The sequence below is a fragment of the Marmota monax genome, unplaced genomic scaffold, assembly GCF_021218885.2.
Source record: "Marmota monax isolate L192 unplaced genomic scaffold, Marmota_monax_Labrador192_F-V1.1 WCK01_AAM20220418_F8-fsc00018, whole genome shotgun sequence".
Classification (NCBI taxonomy): domain Eukaryota; kingdom Metazoa; phylum Chordata; class Mammalia; order Rodentia; family Sciuridae; genus Marmota; species Marmota monax.
In genome coordinates, this window is record NW_026692201.1 from 10,789,141 (window position 1) to 10,808,658 (window position 19,518).

The 19,518-nt window shown below is 33.9% G+C and overlaps 1 protein-coding gene across 4 annotated transcripts in view; it reads left to right on the forward strand.

Moving 5' to 3' along the window:
- Positions 1-19,518, forward strand: part of Xrcc4 (X-ray repair cross complementing 4) — a 248,567-nt gene that overhangs the window by 80,743 nt on the left and 148,306 nt on the right. For all 4 annotated transcript variants that reach the window (XM_046428150.2, XM_046428143.2, XM_046428166.2 and 1 more), the window contains one exon: positions 12,493-12,659. In XM_046428150.2, coding sequence (XP_046284106.1) covers positions 12,493-12,659 — 167 coding nt within the window. The remainder of the gene's footprint in view (positions 1-12,492; positions 12,660-19,518) is intronic.

Below are 19,518 nucleotides of genomic sequence, written 5' to 3' on the forward strand. Positions count from 1 at the left end.
AAGGATTGGCTAGCTTCGCTTAGCATAATCTACTCTAATGCCATCCATTTCCCTGCAAATTCTATGATTTTGTCATTTTTTAGTGCTGCGTAATACTCCATTGTGTATAGATGCCACATTTTTTTTATCCGTTCATCTATTGAAGGGCATCTAGGTTGGTTCCACAGTCTAGCTATTGTGAATTGTGCTGCTATGATCATTGATGTGGCAGTATCCCTATAGTATGCTCTTTTAAGATCCTCAGGGAATAGTCCAAGAAGGGTGATAGCTGGGTCAAATGGTGGATCCATTCCCAGCTTTCACAGGAATCTCCATACTGCTTTCCAAATTGGCCTCACCAATTTGCAGTCCCACCAGCAGTGTACAAGTGTACCCTTTTCCCCACATCCTCGCCAACACTTATTGTTGTTTGACTTCATAATGGCTGCCAATCTTACTGGAGTGAGATGGTATCTTAGGGTGGTTTTGATTTGCATTTCTCTGACTGCTACAGATGGTGAGCATTTTTTCATGTACTTGTTGATTGATTGTATGTCCTCCTCTGTGAAGTGTCTGTTCAGGTCCTTGGCCCATTTGTTGATTGGGTTATTTGTTATCTTATTGTTTAATTTTTTGAGTTCTTTGTATATTCTGGATATTAGGGCTCTATCTGAAGTGTGAGGGGTAAAAATTTGTTCCCAGGATGTAGGCTCTCTATTTACCTCTCTTATTGTTTCTCTTGCTGAGAAAAAACTTTTTAGTTTAAGTAAGTCCCATTTGTTTATTCTGGTTATTAACTCTTGGGCTATGGGCGTCCTATTAAGGAATTTGGAGCCCGACCCCACAGTATGTAGCTCGTAGCCAACTTTTTCTTCTATCAGACGCAGTGTCTCTGATTTGATATCTAGCTCCTTGATCCATTTTGAATTAACTTTTGTGCATGGCGAGAGAAAGGGATTCAGTTTCATTTTGTTGCATATGGATTTCCAATTTTCCCAGCACCATTTGTTGAAGATGCTATCCTTCCTCCATTGCATGCTTTTAGCCCCTTTATCAAATATAAAGAAAGTTGTAATTTTGTGGATTGGTCTCTGTGTCCTCTATTCTGTACCATTGGTCCACTAGCCTGTTTTGGTACCAGTACCATGCTGTTTTTGTTACTATTGCTTTGTAGTATAGTTTGAACTCTGGTATCGCTACACCTCCAGATTCACACTTCCTGCTTAGAATTGCTTTTGCTATTCTGGGTCTTTTGCTTTTCCATATGAATTTCATGATTGCTTTATCTATTTCTACAAGAAATGCCATTGGGATTTTGATTGGCATCGCATTAAACCTGTAGAGAACTTTGGGTAATATCGCCATTTTGATGATGTTAGTTCTGCCTATCCATGAACAGGGTACATTTTTCTATCTTCTAAAATCTTCTTCTATCTGTCTCTTTAGGGTTCTGTAATTTTCATTGTATAAATCTTTCACCTCTTTTGTTAGGTTGATTCCCAAGTATCTTATTTTCTTTGAGGATATTGTGAATGGAGTGGTTTTCCTCATTTCCATTTCAGAAGTTTTGTTGCTGATATACAGGAATGCCTTTGATTTATGCGTGTTGATTTTATATCCTGCTACTTTGCTGAATTCATTTATTAACTCTAGCAGTTTCTTTGTAGACCCTTTTGGGTCTCTTAAATATATTATCATGCCATCCGCAAATAGCGATAATTTAAGTTCTTCTTTTCCTATTTTTATGCCTTTAATTTCTTTTGTCTGTCTAATTGCTCTGGCTAGTATTTCAAGAACTAAATTGAATAGAAGTGGTGATAGAGGGCATCCCTGTCTTGTTCCAGATTTTAGAGGGAATGCCTTCAGTTTTTCTCCATTCAGAATGATGCTAGCCTGAGGCTTAGCATAGATTGCTTTTACCATGTTGAGGTAAGTTCCAGTTATCCCTAGTTTTTCTAGTGTTTTGAACATAAAGGGATGCTGTACTTTGTCGAATGCTTTTTCTGCATCTATTGAGATGATCATATGGTTCTTGTCTTTAAGTCTATTGATGTGGTGAATAGCATTTATTGATTTCCGTATATTGAACCAGCCTTGCATCCCAGGGATGAGTCCTACTCTATCATGGTTCACAATTTTTTTGATATGCTTTTGTATTCGATTCGCCAGGATTTTATTGAGAATTTTTGCATCCAAGTTCATTAGAGACATTGGTCTGTAGTTTTCTTTCTTTGAATTGTCTTTGTCTGGTTTCGGGATCAGGGTGATGTTGGCCTCATAGAATGAATTTGGAAGAGCTCCTTCTTTTTGTATTTCTTCAAATAGCTTGAAAATTATTGGTATTAATTCTTCTTTGAAGGTTGTGTAAAACTCCGCTGTATACCCATCCGGTCCAGGGCTTTTCTTGGTTGGTAGTCTTTTGATGGCTTCTTCTATTTCTTCCTTTGTTATTGGTCTGTTTAAATTGTGTGTGTCTGGGCAGATCGTATGACTTAAGAAATTTATCGATATCTTCACTATCTTCTATTTTATTGGAATATAGGGTTTCAAAATACTTTCTAATTATCTTCTGTATTTCTGTAGTGTCTGTTGTGATATTGCCTTTGTCATCCCGTATGTTAGTAATTTGAGTTCTCTCTCTTCTTCTCTTCGTTAGCATGGCTAAGGGCCTGTCGATCTTATTTATTTTTTCAAAGAACCAACTTTTAGTTTTATCAATTTTTCAATGGTTTTTTTTGTTTCAATTTTGTTGATTTCTGCTCTAATTTTAATTATTTCTTGTCTTCTACTACATTTGCTGTTGTTTTGCTCTTCGTTTTCTAGGTTTTTGAGGTGTAGTGTGAGTTCATTTATTTGTTAGTTTTTTGTTTTTTTGAGGAAAGAACTCCAAGAAATGAATTTCCGTCTTAAAACTGCTTTCATTGTGTCCCATAGATTCTGGTATGTTGTGTCTGTATTGTCATTTGTCTCTAAGAATTTGTTTATCTCCTCCTTTATGTCTTCTGTAACCCATTGATCAATCAGTAACATATTGTTCATTTTCCATGTGATGTAGGATTTTTCCTTCCTTCTTTTATCATTGATTTCCAGTTTCATTCCATTATGATCAGATATGGTGCATGGTATTATCTCCACGCCTTTATATTTACTAAGAGTTGCCCTATGGCATAATATATGGTCTATCTTTGAGTAGGATCCATGTGCTGCTGAGAAGAACGTGTATCCACTTGATGATGGTTGATATATTCTATATATGTCGGTTAAGTCTAGGTTATTGATTGTGCTGTTGAGTTCTATAGTTTCTTTATTGAGCTTTTGTCTAGAGGATCTGTCTAATGGCGAGAGCGGTGTGTTGAAGTCACCCATAATTATTGTGTTGTAGTCTATTTGACTCTTGAACTTGAGGAGAGTTTGTTTTATGAACGTTGCAGCTCCATTGTTTGGTGCATACAAATTGATAATTGTTTTGTCTTGTCAGTGGATGGTTCCTTTTAACAGTATATAGTGTCCTTCTTTATCCCTTTTGATTAACTTAGGTTTGAAGTTGATTTTATTCGATATGAGTATGGCCACTCCTGCTTGCTTCCGAGGGCCATGTGATTGGTATCATTTTTCCCAAACTTTTACCTTCAGCCTGTGTATGTCTTTTCCTATCATACGAGTCTCCTGAAGGCAGCATATTGTTGGATTTGTTTTTTTGATCCAGGTTACTAGCGTATGTCTCTCGATTGTTGAGTTTAGGCCATTAACATTTAAGGTTACAATTGAAATATGATTTGTACTTTGAGTCATGTTTATTTATTTATTTATTTTAGTTTGTCTAGTTTTTACTTTTTGGTTATTTTCCTCCCCCTTTACTGAGATACCTCCCGCTGTTAGTTTTGGGAACTATTTTTCAGTTCCTCTTCTTGTAGTATTTTGCTCAAAATTCTTTGCAGTGCTGGTTTTCTGGCTGCGAATTCTTTTAGCTTTTGTTTATCATGAAAGATTTTAATTTTATTGTCAAATCTGAAGCTTAATTTTGCTGGATACAGTATTCTTGGTTGGAATCCATTATTTTTCAGCGTTTGAAATACATTGTTCCAGGATCTTCTCCCTTTCAAAGTCTGTGATGAAAAGTCAGTCGTTAACCTAATTGGTTTACAACTGAATGTAATCTGCCTCCTTTATCTCGTAGCTTTTAATATTCTCTCCTTGTTCTGTATGTTGGCTATCTTCATAATTATATGTCTTGGAGTTGGTCTATTATAGTTTTGAATGTTTTGGGTCCTGTAGGCTTCCAGGATTTGGCAATCCATTCCATCTTTCATCTCTGGGAAGTTTTCTAGAATTATTTCATTTAATATGTTGTCCATTCCTTTGGTTTGAATCTCTATGCCTTCTATCCCGATGACTCTCAAATTTGGTTTTTTTATGACATCCCATATCTCTTGAATAGATTGCTCGTGGGATTTAAGCATCTTTCCTGTGTTGACTATATTCTTTTCAAGTTGATAAACTTTGTCTTCACTATCTGATGTTCTGACTTCTACTTGATCTAGTGTATTTGTAATATTCTCGTTTGAGTTTTTAATTTGGTTTATAGTTTCCTTCATTTCTAGGATTACTGTTTGATTTTTTTTTTTCAGATCTCTATCTCCTGGTAAAGCTCGTTCTTTGCCATTTGAATTTGTTTGTTTAATTCATTTTCAAAATATACTTTTATTGCTTGGACTTGCTGTCTCATGTCTTCTCTAATATTCCTTTCCATCTGAGTTAGGTATGCCTTGAGTTCTTTCCCTATCCATGTTTCTGATGCTTCTAGTTCCTCCTGTAGATTTAAGTTGTCCTGCATTGTTTTTACTCCTTTTTTCACTTGTTTTTTCATGATGTTCATGTTACTTTCCAGCTCTATTTGATTGCTGTGTTTCTGCTCTCTTCTGTAGATTTGTTTTGGTTTTGTATATCTCTGTTGTCTCTCCTTTGTGTTGGTAGACTATGCCTGCTAAAGTGGATTACACCGGGAAGGAATTCCGATGGCCGAGCTCCAGTGACGTCACCTCTCTGCAGTGGCGGGCCCCAGGCTCCTTGCCGGGGTGTCTGAATGGGGGGGGTGGGACTGGACTGTCTCTGGTTGGTTTCAGCTCCTGGTCGCCGGCTGGCAGGCGGTCTCCAGTCGCCCAGGCAGCGGGCGGGTGATTGGTCGTCGGCGGGCGTGCGGCCTTCAGCCGCCCAGTCGCATGGGCAACGGGCCGGCTATCACTGGTGGGCGCTCGATCTCTAGCCTCCCAGTCGCGCGGTTGGTAGCACAATTCTTTATAACTTTCTGGGATGTTAGAAAGATTACGTATCCTGTACTATAAATATAGAAATCACTAGTTATATATGACTATTGAGTAATAAATATGACTATTGTGACTGAGGAACTGATTATTTATTTGTTTATTTATTTGGTGCTAGCACTTGAATCTGGGATTTTATTCATGTTAAACATATCTCTACCACTGAGCTTCATTTGCAATCCTAAAAATTGAATTTTTAACTTCAGTTAATTTAAATTTAGCCGTGTGTGACTCGTGACTACTGCAGTTGAAAGAAATTTGATGTATCTTGGGAAAGGTTTTACTATAACAGAAGAGGCGAAATGAACAGTTGCTGGAATCACAGGGATATGGAATTATGGGAAGGTTTTTGTTGTTTTTTACATTGATAGTATTGACATATTTGTATTTATTACATATTGGTTAGTAACATGCTATCACAAATTTAGCAGCTTAAAACCACATATATTTATTATTTCATGGTTTCTTTGGATCAAGAATCCAGACAAGGCTTTTCTAGAATTCTTCTGAAAGCTGTAATTAAGTTGTTGGTCAGTATTGCAATCTCATCTCAGGGTCTGCTCAAATTTGTGTGGGTGATTGTACAATTTAGTTCTTCTTTGGGCTTAGACCTCAGTTTCTTGCTACCTATTATTAATTTTATGTGTCAGCTTGATTGGGCAGTAGTGCTCAGATATGTGTTCAAACATTCTACATTTCTGTGAAGGTGTTTGGGGTGAAATTAATATTTAAAGCAGTGAACTTTTAAGTAAAACAGATTGCTCTCCGTAAACTGGGTCGGCATCATCCAAAAGCCAGAATAGAACAAAACACTGAGTTTGCCTGAGCAAGAAAGAATTTTGCTAGGGAATGGTCTTCAGATTAGAATGGCAACATTGGTTCTTCCTGAGCCTCAGGCCTACAGGCCCACTCAGCAGATTTTGGAGTTACCAATTTCCATGAATTGTGTGAACCAAACCCTACAATAAATCTCTCTCTTCTATTCTCTTCTCTTCTCCCCGCCCCATCTTTTCTCTGTATATATTAATTTGTAGGCTACAAAGAATTTCATAATTTATTTTTACAAAGTAAGTTCTAACACAAATTCACTACACATATACATACACCCTATTGCTTCTTTGGTTTTCTCTGGAAAACCCTAATACACTGGCTATTGGACAGGGTCCCCCTCAGTTCCCAAATGATTGTTTATTAAAGGTTATCCTCAGTTTCTTGCCATATGAATTTGTCCAACATGGCTGCTAGTTTCATTGAAGCCAGCAAGAGGAGCTTCTGGTATACATAGCAGTCTTAAATAATTTGATCCCTGAAGTGACATAGATCATCTTCACCATATTCTGTTGATAGAAGCCAGTATAGGAGCAGGCATAATCAAGGGGAGGAAATTGCATAAGGATGTGAACAGAAGAAGGTTTGGATAATCTAAACCATTTTAGAGGAAACTGAATTACCCTTTAAGCAGTCATTTTCCTACCTATAACCTTCCAGTGAGTTTTTTTTAAATTAAAATAAGTTCTGAACTTTTTACTGTGGCCTACAAAGTCCTTCATTGTGTAGTTTTTTCTCTTCCAAATCTCATCTGTTTTCCCTCTGAGTTTTTTTTTTTTTTTTTTTTTTTGTCTTATACTGGCTTTCTTTTATCCCTTGAGTATCACTACCTGTACTTAGCTTCTTCCTACTGCTATCAGCTCTTCATCTTGAAGTATTTGTTCCAGTATCACTTATTTAGCAAGGGATTGTTCCCTGTCTGCAATATTCAGAGTTATTCTTTCATCTATTCACTATCACATTGTCCACTTTATTTTCATCAAAGGTACAGCTATCTGAAATCATTATTTGATAATTGTGTATCATTGGATTTCTTCATTATAATATAAGCTCCAGCTGGGTATGGTGGCAAACTATAATCCCAGTATCTTGGGAGGCTGAGGCAGGAGAATTGCAAGTTTAAAGCCAGCCTCAGCAAAAGGAGGTGTTAAGCAACTCACTAAGACCCTGTCTCTAAATAAAATACAGAATAGGGCTGAGGATGTGGCTTAGTGGTTGAGTGAAAAGTGAGTAAATACATTGTTTTTTCTTGTTCATAGTGATCTGTAATATCTAGCACATAGCCCATAGCCCATGCTCAAAAAATCTGTTAAGTAAATAAATGAATGAATATATTCTTTTCAACCATGTAAGAATGTAACACATACTCCTTATTCCTTTGTAGAATTTAACTTTAAACAGGATGGGTATGATGAAACCTAAAAGAGTGTCAGGTAATCCAAGGAAATATTTATTTATCAATATCTGCTACTAAAAATTAAAGTTGCAGGGAAGTAATAGTCAACGTTTCTTCTCCTCACCCAATTCAATTATTATTAGAAAATTCTCCTCCTTGATTGAGTCTGTGTATACTCTAATTTATCATTATTAATTAAAACATATAAGACAAATTCTCTAGATAGTACTGTATTTTGCATGAATCAAAAGACCCATCATCTCTATTTTAAGATAGTAATGAACTAACTTATGATTCTCTAATCCATAGACTTTGGGGCTTTTAGCTCTCAAGGTTTCTTTCACTCCTACCAATGATTTTTGCAATTATGAAGACCAAAATAAGAATCTTAATATGATCTTAAAATGTCAAAAATATAGCATGACCTTAAAATGTAAATAATTTGGTTCACTATGATTATAATTCATCATACTTTGTACTTTTGGATTATTGTATTTTAATCATAAAAACCTATAGGATCCAAGATATTAAAAGCTTTGCTTGATCATCCAATTATCTTGTGTGTTTTTTTCAATAAACACTAAGAAATTTGTGTAAGGAAATATTTTATTTGGAAATGTGAGATTGTAGTACCACAAATATTGTTTTCTTATCTCTTTAGGAGTTTTCGTTGCTATTCTTTTCTCACAAGATAATGAGACCAGTTGTCAACTTAGATATGTTGCTGCTGCTTTAGGATGTTCATTTGTGCTGTTCTTTATTTAAGTCAACAATGAAAATTTCAGAATGTACACATGAACAAGAAGAGTTCACTATACAAAGATCTTAATACACATATAATTAATTCAAAATACTTAATAGTTGGTTATTATATAATTAGCTAAGATAATACCATTTAGTCACTTCTATTTTACATAACTCGATTTCCTGTGTTACTTGAATTTTATCATTATGTGTTACAATAGTTCTGTATATGCCAACAGTAGCTAAAATATTCTGAATTATAAACTACAATGAATAGATTTTGCTTTTTTTTTAAAGAAAAATGAAGACATCTTAAAATTTTTGAAGATTATGGAGAGAAGGAGATTCCTATCTCCTTTGAATTCTCAATAAGATTGACTACAAAAGGAAAGTTATTTTTGTCAACATGTCTATGCAAAAGGAAACATGCTTTCAAAATGCTTTAATTTGTGATTTCTGACTCTAGGTCAATAAATTGAAATCACTATTTTTATTATTTATTATTTTAAATGGTGTAACTAAGATGTGAAGAAAAGCTGTACTAATGCTCTACATGTCAAACAAGAAACTAGAGCGAAAAACCGAAAAATTTGTACAATATAACTTTTGTGCTAATTTGCTAGTTAAAAAAAAACATAGTGTAGTTATCACCTTTCCATTGTGAACTTGATGTAGAGCTAGAGTAGGGAAATATTTTATGTTCCTCAATTCATTAGGCCTGAGATGAGACGCTTATTGAAGTTCAGTGCATACAGGCATATAGCCTCTTTTATCTGCAATAGTGTGGACAGGCTGGAACAGCAGTCATGAAGAGAGATTACTTCCCAAACTGACTCTGAACCATGTGCAGTACAAGCAGAATACTCCAGAAGACACAGCCACTTTCTTACTTTCTCATTCATTTGAAAATAATAATAAAAAAAAGAACAGAAAAGAAAAAAGAAGGAAAAAAGGAAAAGTTAATCTGGATATTTCAAGTAGAATCCTTTTCTTAAGGTTTCTGAGACTTCCTTATTTTTATTTTTGGCAGAACAGATGTTCATATCTTTGAAAGATCCAGAGAATGGTGAATGAAATTAAAAAATCAATATGTAAAATTTTGCCTACTCTTAAGAAGAAATTATATTTAAAGTTTTTTTTTTTTAAATATGAATAGCTAAGAGAAATAATTAAAATTTCTCTTTTGGGATTTTGAATAAATAAATTTGAGTCATAGTTTGATAGCAATTTTTATTAGTGATATAGAATTAATCCTTTATTTGTTGTCTAAGATAGAAATGTAGAGTGCTAACCCTGTATCTATATCTGCATTTATGTTTTTATAGATTGCTTAATTCAACATTGAATGTGAATAGGTTATTTGTCCATTTGGCATTTTGAAACTTTCAAGTTCTGAAAAATTCTTTTCTAACATGCCCATCTTTGTCAGAGGTGCTTGACAATTGCAATAAGAGAATTCTAGATAAATTTGTAGGCTATGTTTTACTGATAATGTAATCTGTTGTCTAAAAATAAAACAAGCTTAATTTTTCCTGTTTTACATTAACTTGAAAAAAATAATGTTCTACAGATAACTTTGCCTTTAACTGTGTGTGTTTACAATCAGAGAAACATCATGAGGTAAATGCTCAAATTTACTTTCAAGTTATATATTCTTAATTTTTTTTTTTTTTTTTTTTGGTTGTTGGTTGTTTGTTTTTTAGTTACGGTGGTCAAACCCAGGACATTATGCATGCTTAGGCAAGCATTCTACCACTGACCTACATCCCTAACCCTCTCATTATATATTCTTAGCTGGGTGCAGTGGCAAACACCTGTAATCCCAGCAACTCCAGAAGCTGACCCAAGTTCAGTCCAGCTTTGGTAATTTAGTGACAGTATGTCTCAAAATAAAGAAGGATGGAGATGTGGGGCTGAGATTTTGGCTCAGCATTAGAGTGCTCACCTAACACATGGGAGGCCCTGGGTTTGATCCTCAGCACCACACAAAAATAAATAAATTAAATAAAGTTCTAGTATCCAGTTATAAAAATATTTTTAAAAAATATTTAAAAAATATTTTTTTGGTTAACAAAACTATTAAAAATTTTTTTTTAAAAAAAGGATGGAGATGTAACTCAGATCCAAATCATTTCTGGGTTTGATCCTTAGGACCACACACACATACAAAAATTAAGTTTTATTTTCTTTGTATAAATGACACTTCCTTATTTAAATTTATACTTTTTAAATTCAAGTCTTCTTGGCCATTTGATTATAAGTTTAAGAGAAAAAATAAATCAGATATAACAAATAGTCTGAATTTCATCTGAAAATACCTTTTTTAGAATTTTTACAGGTCTTTGTTTGTTTGTTTTATTAAGTATTTCTCAAAACTGAAATTAGGCCAAATACCTGTAATCCCAGCAAGTCTAATACAAATGGGTGCATTTGTTGTAATAAAAGAGATTTTTTAAAATCTGCTTTCCTTTCTTTTGTTAATAGACAAAACGTGATGAGATAAAACAAATTAAAGGGTTAAAAAGACATGATGACCTGCTTGGGTTAATAACAAATGTACATATACAAATGAATGCATGATTTCTTTGTGGTTAGATCAGTAATATTTAGTACTCTAAAATTTTTTAAAATGTACTAATGACATTAAAAAATCTAAATATCTATTGTTTTATTTTGCATTTTACATGAGTATATATAAATTCTTCTTAACACCTAGGAATCATCAGTATTTAGCCTTTTGGCAGGGTTTCTGTAATGTGAAATAATCTTCTACCCATGTTTTCTATCAGAAGATTTAAAAATAAACTAGCAAACTTGATTTATCCAGAAACACCTGCTTTCTGGGTTATATATTCAAATAATACTAAATGGAAGGAATGAACTGGACTCATTTTTAAAGGGCTATCCAGAGAATAAACACTGAATTTCTATTTTAGTGGCTTCTAATTTTATTTGTAAATAGATATATTTCTTAGAACTCTCAACCATTGTTAATATGTATCTAACATTTATAGAAATACTTTTTGAAAGTGATACATTTTGGAAATGTTCTCCTTAGATAAATGGCATAGTAGAAATCAGTAATCTGCGAGGCAAAACCAAAACAAACACCCAAGCAAAACTAACAAACAGTTGGTTTTACTCTTCTGCTTATTCAGTGGTGTTAGAATCTTTCTTTGAAATTATTTATGTGTTTTGAACCTGATTCTTCCCCTTGCTGTCTGTTTAGATGTGATACCCCCTTGTATCAGGAAATATCCATAACAACATAGCACAGTAGAATCTTGACTCTGCCCCTTTAATAGGTGGAATAGCTACTCTGGATCTTACTTACTAATCTATAACATGAATATAATGATAGTTTTTTTTTTGGTGAAGATGAGTTTGTTTGTGCTCCATTGAAGTTTTACTTCATAATGATTATTATGCATATAATAATTATTATATTACAATCATTCTAATTTTACTATTGAAGGCAATTATTATTAGTAATCATTGCTTCATTATTATCATCAGTAAAATGGATAGTGCCTGCATTTCGTTTAGAATTTCATATCTATTACCAAAACTGCATTATACTATTTTATTTTCAAGTGTCTTCTAGTAGGGGAATTGTGAATTTGGGAGAGGGAGGAATTATGACATTTTTTAGTTTTACCTTCATGAAAAAACACTCAAGTTTTACACTTACCATTATTTTTGAAAATTTATATTAATAAGTTATAATCTTAGACAAAGAAGTAATTACCGTGTGCTTCCCCCAGGCTTAATAAATTTCCTAAAACTCCTAACTATTGCTGCAATTTGATATTTTTTTAGTATTCAGTTATATGCCAGTTATTCCATTTTGCCATATATTTAGCTAAACCTCAAGTTAAAAATCTTCATGTATAATTCGTTATTCCGAGCAGAGTGACTTAAAATTAGGCTTTAACAAACAGATGGTATAGTATGGCTAATGGTATTTACATTGCTTTCTTTTCTGAAAGAAAAGAAAGTCACTCTACTTAACATTTTAAAAACATTATTTTTAGGCTATTTGATGATTTCTATGATAATTAGTAAAAAAGTTGCCCAATTTTATGTTTACTTTATTTATATCTGATAAATGCAGTACATTCGATCTTTTACTTTTTCCCCCTCAGAAGAAATTATGTATTTTAAAACAGAACTGCTCCGGCTTGATATTATCTCCAAACTAATCATGTTCTCCTCTCATTATAGTTTAGAATTGGATCCTTTAATCTAGAGAAAGTAGAAAGCCCAGCTGAGGTCATCAGAGAACTTATTTGTTACTGCCTGGACACCATTGCTGAAAACCAAGCCAAAAATGAGCACCTGCAGAAAGAAAATGAAAGGTTTCTGAGAGATTGGAATGATGTTCAAGAACGGTGTGTACCCAATGTGCTTGCATTATAAAAACTTTAAGTTTCTTTAAATTATAGGTTTAAGTAATTATTTATAAATTTATAATATATGTACAATATCCTAGATGGAAAATAAAATCTGTATTCATTATAGTTTTACTTAATAGTATTAAACCAAGGTCCTAATCACTATTGTGCATTATTGGTACATAAGAACAATTTTAGGTAATTTAGTATTTGTTTGCACCACCAATCTTATAAAAAATAAGAAGTAATTGGACATTGATTATCTCAATCTATTATTGTAATATTGATTTAAAAATTTAGGTAGTGAGACTGAGGAGTAACTCCATGGTAGAGTATATACTCAAACATGGATAAGCCATGGGTTCAATCCCCAATTCCTTCAAAAATACTAATGGATATTTATAAGAAAAGATTAGTTCAGCTTAATTTATAGGATTAATAATGAATAAAAAGATCTGAAATATAAATAAGCACTGTCAATTCTCTATTTGGAATTAATAAATGGTAACTATTTTAAATGATGTGTGTTTTGATTCCTAGTAGAGACTTATTTCTCCTGATTTATTGAAAATTCATATTACAATATTCATAGTTTTTTAAAAGCTAAAGTAACTGTAGCTATTGAATAAAACACTCAGTAGTCTTTTATTTTCCTGGCCTTTTTAAAATTTTTTAATGATGATAAAAAGTTATATATTTTCTCAATTATTAACTTTTTCAACTAAGTCTTAATCTAGGCTTAACTAGTGTATGACTTGTACTATTGTACTGGGTAAAAGATGTTCGAAGGAAATAATATGTAAGTCATAAACACTTATATCCCTGAAGAGACATATATGATAGTCATATGTTTGTGTGTGTGTGCGGCAATGTCTGAAATAATCATGTGGTGTATATAAAATAATGATTAGAATCACTACATAGAGTAGATTTTTAATCTTTCATTCAAGCTAATTGATCTAAAGGATAAGAACATGGTGTCTTATTTAGAGTTATTTTTAGGGCAGCTGTTGTGATTGTTCTATATGGACATTGTTCTATATGAGGCAACATGATCCATAGCAAAGTGGTTTACAACTATTCATGTGTAAGTATATGAAAATGAGAGTAAGTAAAATAAGTTATTTTTCTGTACATTCAATAATATTTACTATTCAATGCAATTCATGCAAAATTGAGTTACTAATACTTGGTTATATTTTCCTTTTATTACACTAAGGAAATGCTTGTCTTGCTCTCTTTTAGCCAAATTACCTTTTATCTCCACTTATTTATTTATATATAACTATACATAAATAATATAAAATATAAGTATATATAAATAATGTAAAAGTAATGGAGACCAATTCAATATTTATATATCAAGAAGCTATACAGAAAAAATTTATCCTTATGTTCTGTTTTATTCATTTTGATATAAGTCAGTATCAAATATCTGTCTCCAAAGCATTTTTTGTACCTGTATCTGTAGTTTGGGTGTGTTTTTCTATTTTGTATGTGAAATGAATCAAATTAAAGGAGATGCACTGTGATTGTAACAAGCCATTATATTTTTATATTTAAAACTCAAATTACCCTCTGTATGATTAGAAATTTGATCCACAAATTGGCCACAAAAATGCTGGCTGGTTACTTAGTACTTGAACAAATTGCTTTAAAATGTCTGCCAGAGGTTGAAAGAGGTTATTATCTCATCAGTATTCAACACCACTCCCACAGAATTGAAAGCAGCAGGAAATGAAGATGAGGCAGTGGAGACAATTGCACCCTATGCTGTGAAACAGTATGTAAGGGGTACATATATTATGTGGACCACAGATGCTTGATTTGCTCTTCCTGAGCTATCCAGATTTTGCTTTTATTCTACTAAGCAAGAGATTTTCTATTTGTTCAAAAGCATAGTCATGTATTCCTTTACCTGCCTTATTATGCTTGCTCCTGCTATCTTTTTTGTTGTTGTAATTTATACTGGATTAGATCTTCAGAGGCTGACAGTGTGTGCCATTGGGTTCAACTGGCAACCTGGGAGGAAAGAAAATCCACTCAGAATTCCAAGGTTTCATTTGTATATCAGATGTCAGATTAGTCCTTTATGTATTTCCTGAATTTGGTTTTTCTCCTTTGAAAGGAGAAAGTGGCCACTTTAAGGAGATATAAATAAATACATCTTGGTCATGCCCAAGACTCTCCTCTAGAGTCTTAGGATCCTGGAAAATGAGCAGAGGATTTACAGCTCCAGCTTCCATAAGGCAGTGGTGCTGACTTAGAGTCTTTAAAAGATTAGAAGTGGGATAGGAGCATACTAAGCTAGGTAACTTATATTAGGGACACAAAAAGTGGAGAATCATTAGAAATGGGCCACGATATTAAGCCCAGCTATAGTTCAGTTTTAGGGCAGCCTCTGACTATTCTTTTGTCAGTTATCCATCTTGTTATCAACTATTTCTTCCCTTCCATATTACTGCATATGGAGGGGAGGAGGTGTTAGAAGGGGAAGAGGGGCAAGTGTTTAATGCCTAGACTTTAACATATGTATTTACTATTATTTTTTAGTTACTATTTAATAATTGTCTTTGCTCCATTTTGAATGTTTGAACAAGTGGCATTACTGGATTTTTTTTAGTTTATTAATAAAGGAGGAAAAATTAGACAAGTTGAATATGAATCCTCAGCTTATTAGCTGTATTTAGTTCACTGGCTTTTCCTACTTAATTTCAAATAACAACTTTCAAGTTCCATGTTACTGAATAGGTTTTTGTTTGCTCTTAGAATTCAACTTAGAAATTCTGGCTTTATTCTGAGTTATAGTTATCAAACACATAATTGGAGGCAGTTTTCTGTGAATTGAGTTGACACTGTGGAATAATCAGAATGGAAGACCTTGAAAGCTCTTCTACTTTGTCTTTTTGCCTTCAAGATAGAATCATATTATCTACAGATGAATTCAGTCAGATTTTTAAAGACCTCAAGAGATATCTTCCTGTCTCCTTGGTAGCCCTTTACAGTGTTTAAAACACTCACAGTCAGAAAATTTTTCCTTACATTTATTGGTAATCTGAATCCTTCATGATATAGTTGAAGGCCATTTCCTCTAGTGCTGTCATAAGAAAAGATGAGGAACAGCTGTTCACCATCTTCAGGGCTTAAAGCCTTTTAAAATCTTTACTACTGCTTTCTTTTCCAGCTCTTTTTAGCATCCTTTGTCCTTTAAACTCTATTCAGATTTTCTTTTTCTGTACAACCCTGAACTGCATATAAATTTGGCCAGGACTGATTGTTAATATAATGATGATAACAGTGTTTCTGTTCCAGATCTTCATATTCATGTATCTGTTGTTTGATTTTGAGCTATCATTTAATCTCTTGTTTTATTTTGTGTGTTGTTTTTACATGAAATTGCTTCATTTTTTGCTCTTATTTTCATTATTGTTTCAACATGTTTTTGTTCAATTGTTTTGCCACCCATAATTATTTCATTTTGAATATTCAGTATTTTTCTTTATTGAGTTTTTTATCTTTTTGTTATTTTTAAAAATTACGATTTTTTGGACTAAGACCATAGGTATACCTCAGTGCTAAGGGATACTAACAGCTTTATTATTCTGTTGTCATAGTAACTGTTGAAAGAATGAAGTGTCATTAGGCCTTTCCTGTTTGATATTATTATCTGGTATGACTTTGTCTTGGAGGTGATCCTTAGACTGGTTGCAGTCTGCTCCAGTTGTAAGTGGGCTTACTTTTAGTACTACTGGAATTAACAGTGAATCTTATGTCTCCACTTGACTAATACTTCCTTCCCAGTTGTTAAGACAGAGGCTTGGCAGGGACCAAGTAATATGAAAGGCACAGTAATATTGTAATGGCTCTAGAAGAGGACTGGCATTAAAATCAGGTGGACAGATGCTATGTGTGTTTTACTTTCTAAATATTTAGAAAATGGTTAGTGTTCTCCAAGTCTGTTGAGAAAGTAGTAATGAAGAGTAAATTCACACCCTGCAATTGCTTAAAATAATACTTTATTCTAGCCAACTGTTACTATCAGCTTTTGTGGAAAATGTTATCCAGTTTGAGGATTAGAAGTGTTTTTTTAATAATTTATTTTAGATGTAGTTGGACACAATACCTTTATTTTTATTTGTTTTTATTTTTATGTGGTGCTGAGGATTGAACCCAGCGCCTCACACATGCTAGGTGAGCACCACTGAGCTACAACCTCAGCCCCCTAAAGTGTTTTTTAAAACATACCCAGATCCGGGTATGCACATAGGGTAATAATGCTCAGTTTATTCTACTATCCTTCCTAACCCCTTCCCCTCCCTTTGCCCCTGACAAATACCCAGATCCTGTTATATTAATATTATTTACCACAGATTATTTTAAAAGCCAAAGAATATAAAAACTACTGTTAAAATGGTGTATAGCTGTTAAATGAGTGAAAAAATATTATCCAGTCATGTACTCTATGTTACATAAATCAGCAGTGGGCCACACATATGACAGTGGTGCCAGAAGATTGAAATGGGGTTACAAAATACCTGTTGCCTATTGAAGTTTTAGATGTCCTGAGATTGTAGCAGGATGCATTACTAATGAGTTTGGGGAGATGCTGGTGAAACCAAACCTGTGTTCCTAGTAGTTTAAGGTATAGCACATATGTTTTAGTCTGCTGTTTTTTTTTTGTCACTATGACCAAAATACCTGACGAGAACAACAGAGGAAGAAATGTTTATTTGAGACTTTCAGAAGTCTCAGTCCAAAAATGACTGACTGAGCTCTGGGCCCAAATTGAAGCAGAAAGAACATCATGGTGGAAGGGGATGATAGAGGAAAGTAGCTCAGGACATGACAACAGGAAGCAGAGAAAAAGCACTGCTTAAAAGGGACAAAATATATATTTCAAATGTACACCCCCAGTGACCTAACACCTCTAGCCACACCCTACCTGCCAAAGGTTATCATCCATTAACCCACTCAAATGGTAATTAAGATGATTATGTTACAGCTTTCTTAGTCTAATCATTTCAACTCTGAAAATTCTTGCATTGTTTCAAACATGAACTTTTGGAGGACACCTCATACCTAAGCATAACAACATACAAATATGTAGTGCATGTAATACTTGATAATGAAAATAAATAACTCTTCTGCTGGTTTATGTGTTTACTATCCCATACCTTTTTGTCATTGTTTAAACTTTTCATTTCATGCTCATAAAAAAAAATGCATATTGTGTTCCTCTAGTAGCTGCCGCAGTCTGGCTGGGCACAAATCATGAGCCACTCAAGCAGGAACAAACTTTATTTCTGAACTCCCACGAACGCCACCCACACGGCTTTTCTCAGGACACACCACACACCAACCAGAACTCCCTCCATCGGAACTTCACCCACCAAAGCGAACTCTCCAGGAATCCTGGGGAGATGTCAACCGCAAACTCTCCAGGAATCCCCATGAGAGCTCAACCAGAACTCAACGGGAACTCCACGAGAACTCAAAAGTACTGGCAAAATGCTAGGCGCCATCCCAACTGGGCTATGGCTCTCAACAAGTAGCAACTCTGTAAATCTCTTGTCTACTGTCTCTTGGTTGCATGAAGAGGCCACATCAAGTAGTTGATATACCAGCTAGGTTTGTACAAAGTACCTTCTATAGTGTTTACCAGCAACAAAATTGCCTAGTGATGCATTTCTCAAAACAATGCATGACTGTGTTCAGAATAATTGGTTTTCCATTTCCTCATGAGATGTCCATATTAGCTCTTCACTCAGCTATTCCTTTTTGGGAGGATAGCCATAGGCAGTTGTGGTGCCCATCTAGAATGGCCTTATTATTATTGTTTTTAAATTTGTTCTATTTAGTTATACATGACAGTAGAATGCATTTTGACACATCATACATAAAAGGAGTATAACTTCTCATTCTTCTGGTTGTACATAATGTAGAATAACAGTGGTCAGGTGGTCATATATGCACATAAGGTAATAATGCTCAGTTTATTCTACTATCCTTCCTAACCTCAAATCCCCTCCCCTCCCTTTGCCCCTGACAAATCCAAAGGACCTTTATTTTTCATACCAGCCCCTTATTGTGAATTAGCATCTGTATATCAGAGAAAACATTCAGCCTTTGGTTTTGGGTGATTGGCTTATTTCACTTAGCATGATATCCTCCACCTTCATCCATTTACCTACAAATGTCATAATTTCATTATTTATGTTTGAGTAATATTCATTGTATAGATATACAACACAATTTCTTTATCCATTCATCTTTTGAAGGGCACCTAGGCTGGTAACATAGTTTAGCTATTGTGAGTTGAGCTGTTATAAACATGGATGTGTCACTAAAGTATGCTGATTTTAAGTCCTTTGGATGTAAATCAAGGAGTAGGATAGCTAGGTCAAATGGTGGTTCCATTCCAAGTTTTCTGAGGAATCTTTATACTGCTCTTCAGAGTGGTTATACCAATTTACAGTCCCACGAGCAGTGTATGAGTGTTCTTTTTTTTCCCACATCCTTTCATTATTGCTTACATATTTGATAATTGCCATTCTGACTAGAGTAAGATGAAATCATAGAGTATTTTTGATTTGTATTTCTCTAATTGCTAGAGATGTTGAAAAATTTTTCATATATTTTTTGACCATTTGTATTTCTTCTTGCAAATCAATCTAACAAAAGAGGTGAAAGACCTATACAATGAAAACTATAGAACACTAAAGACAGAAATTGAAGAAGACCTTAGAAGATGGAAAGATCTCCCATGCTCTTGGATAGGCAGAAGTAATTTGTCAAAATGGCCATATTATCAAAAGCATTATACAGATTTAATGCAATTTCTATTAAAATCCTAATG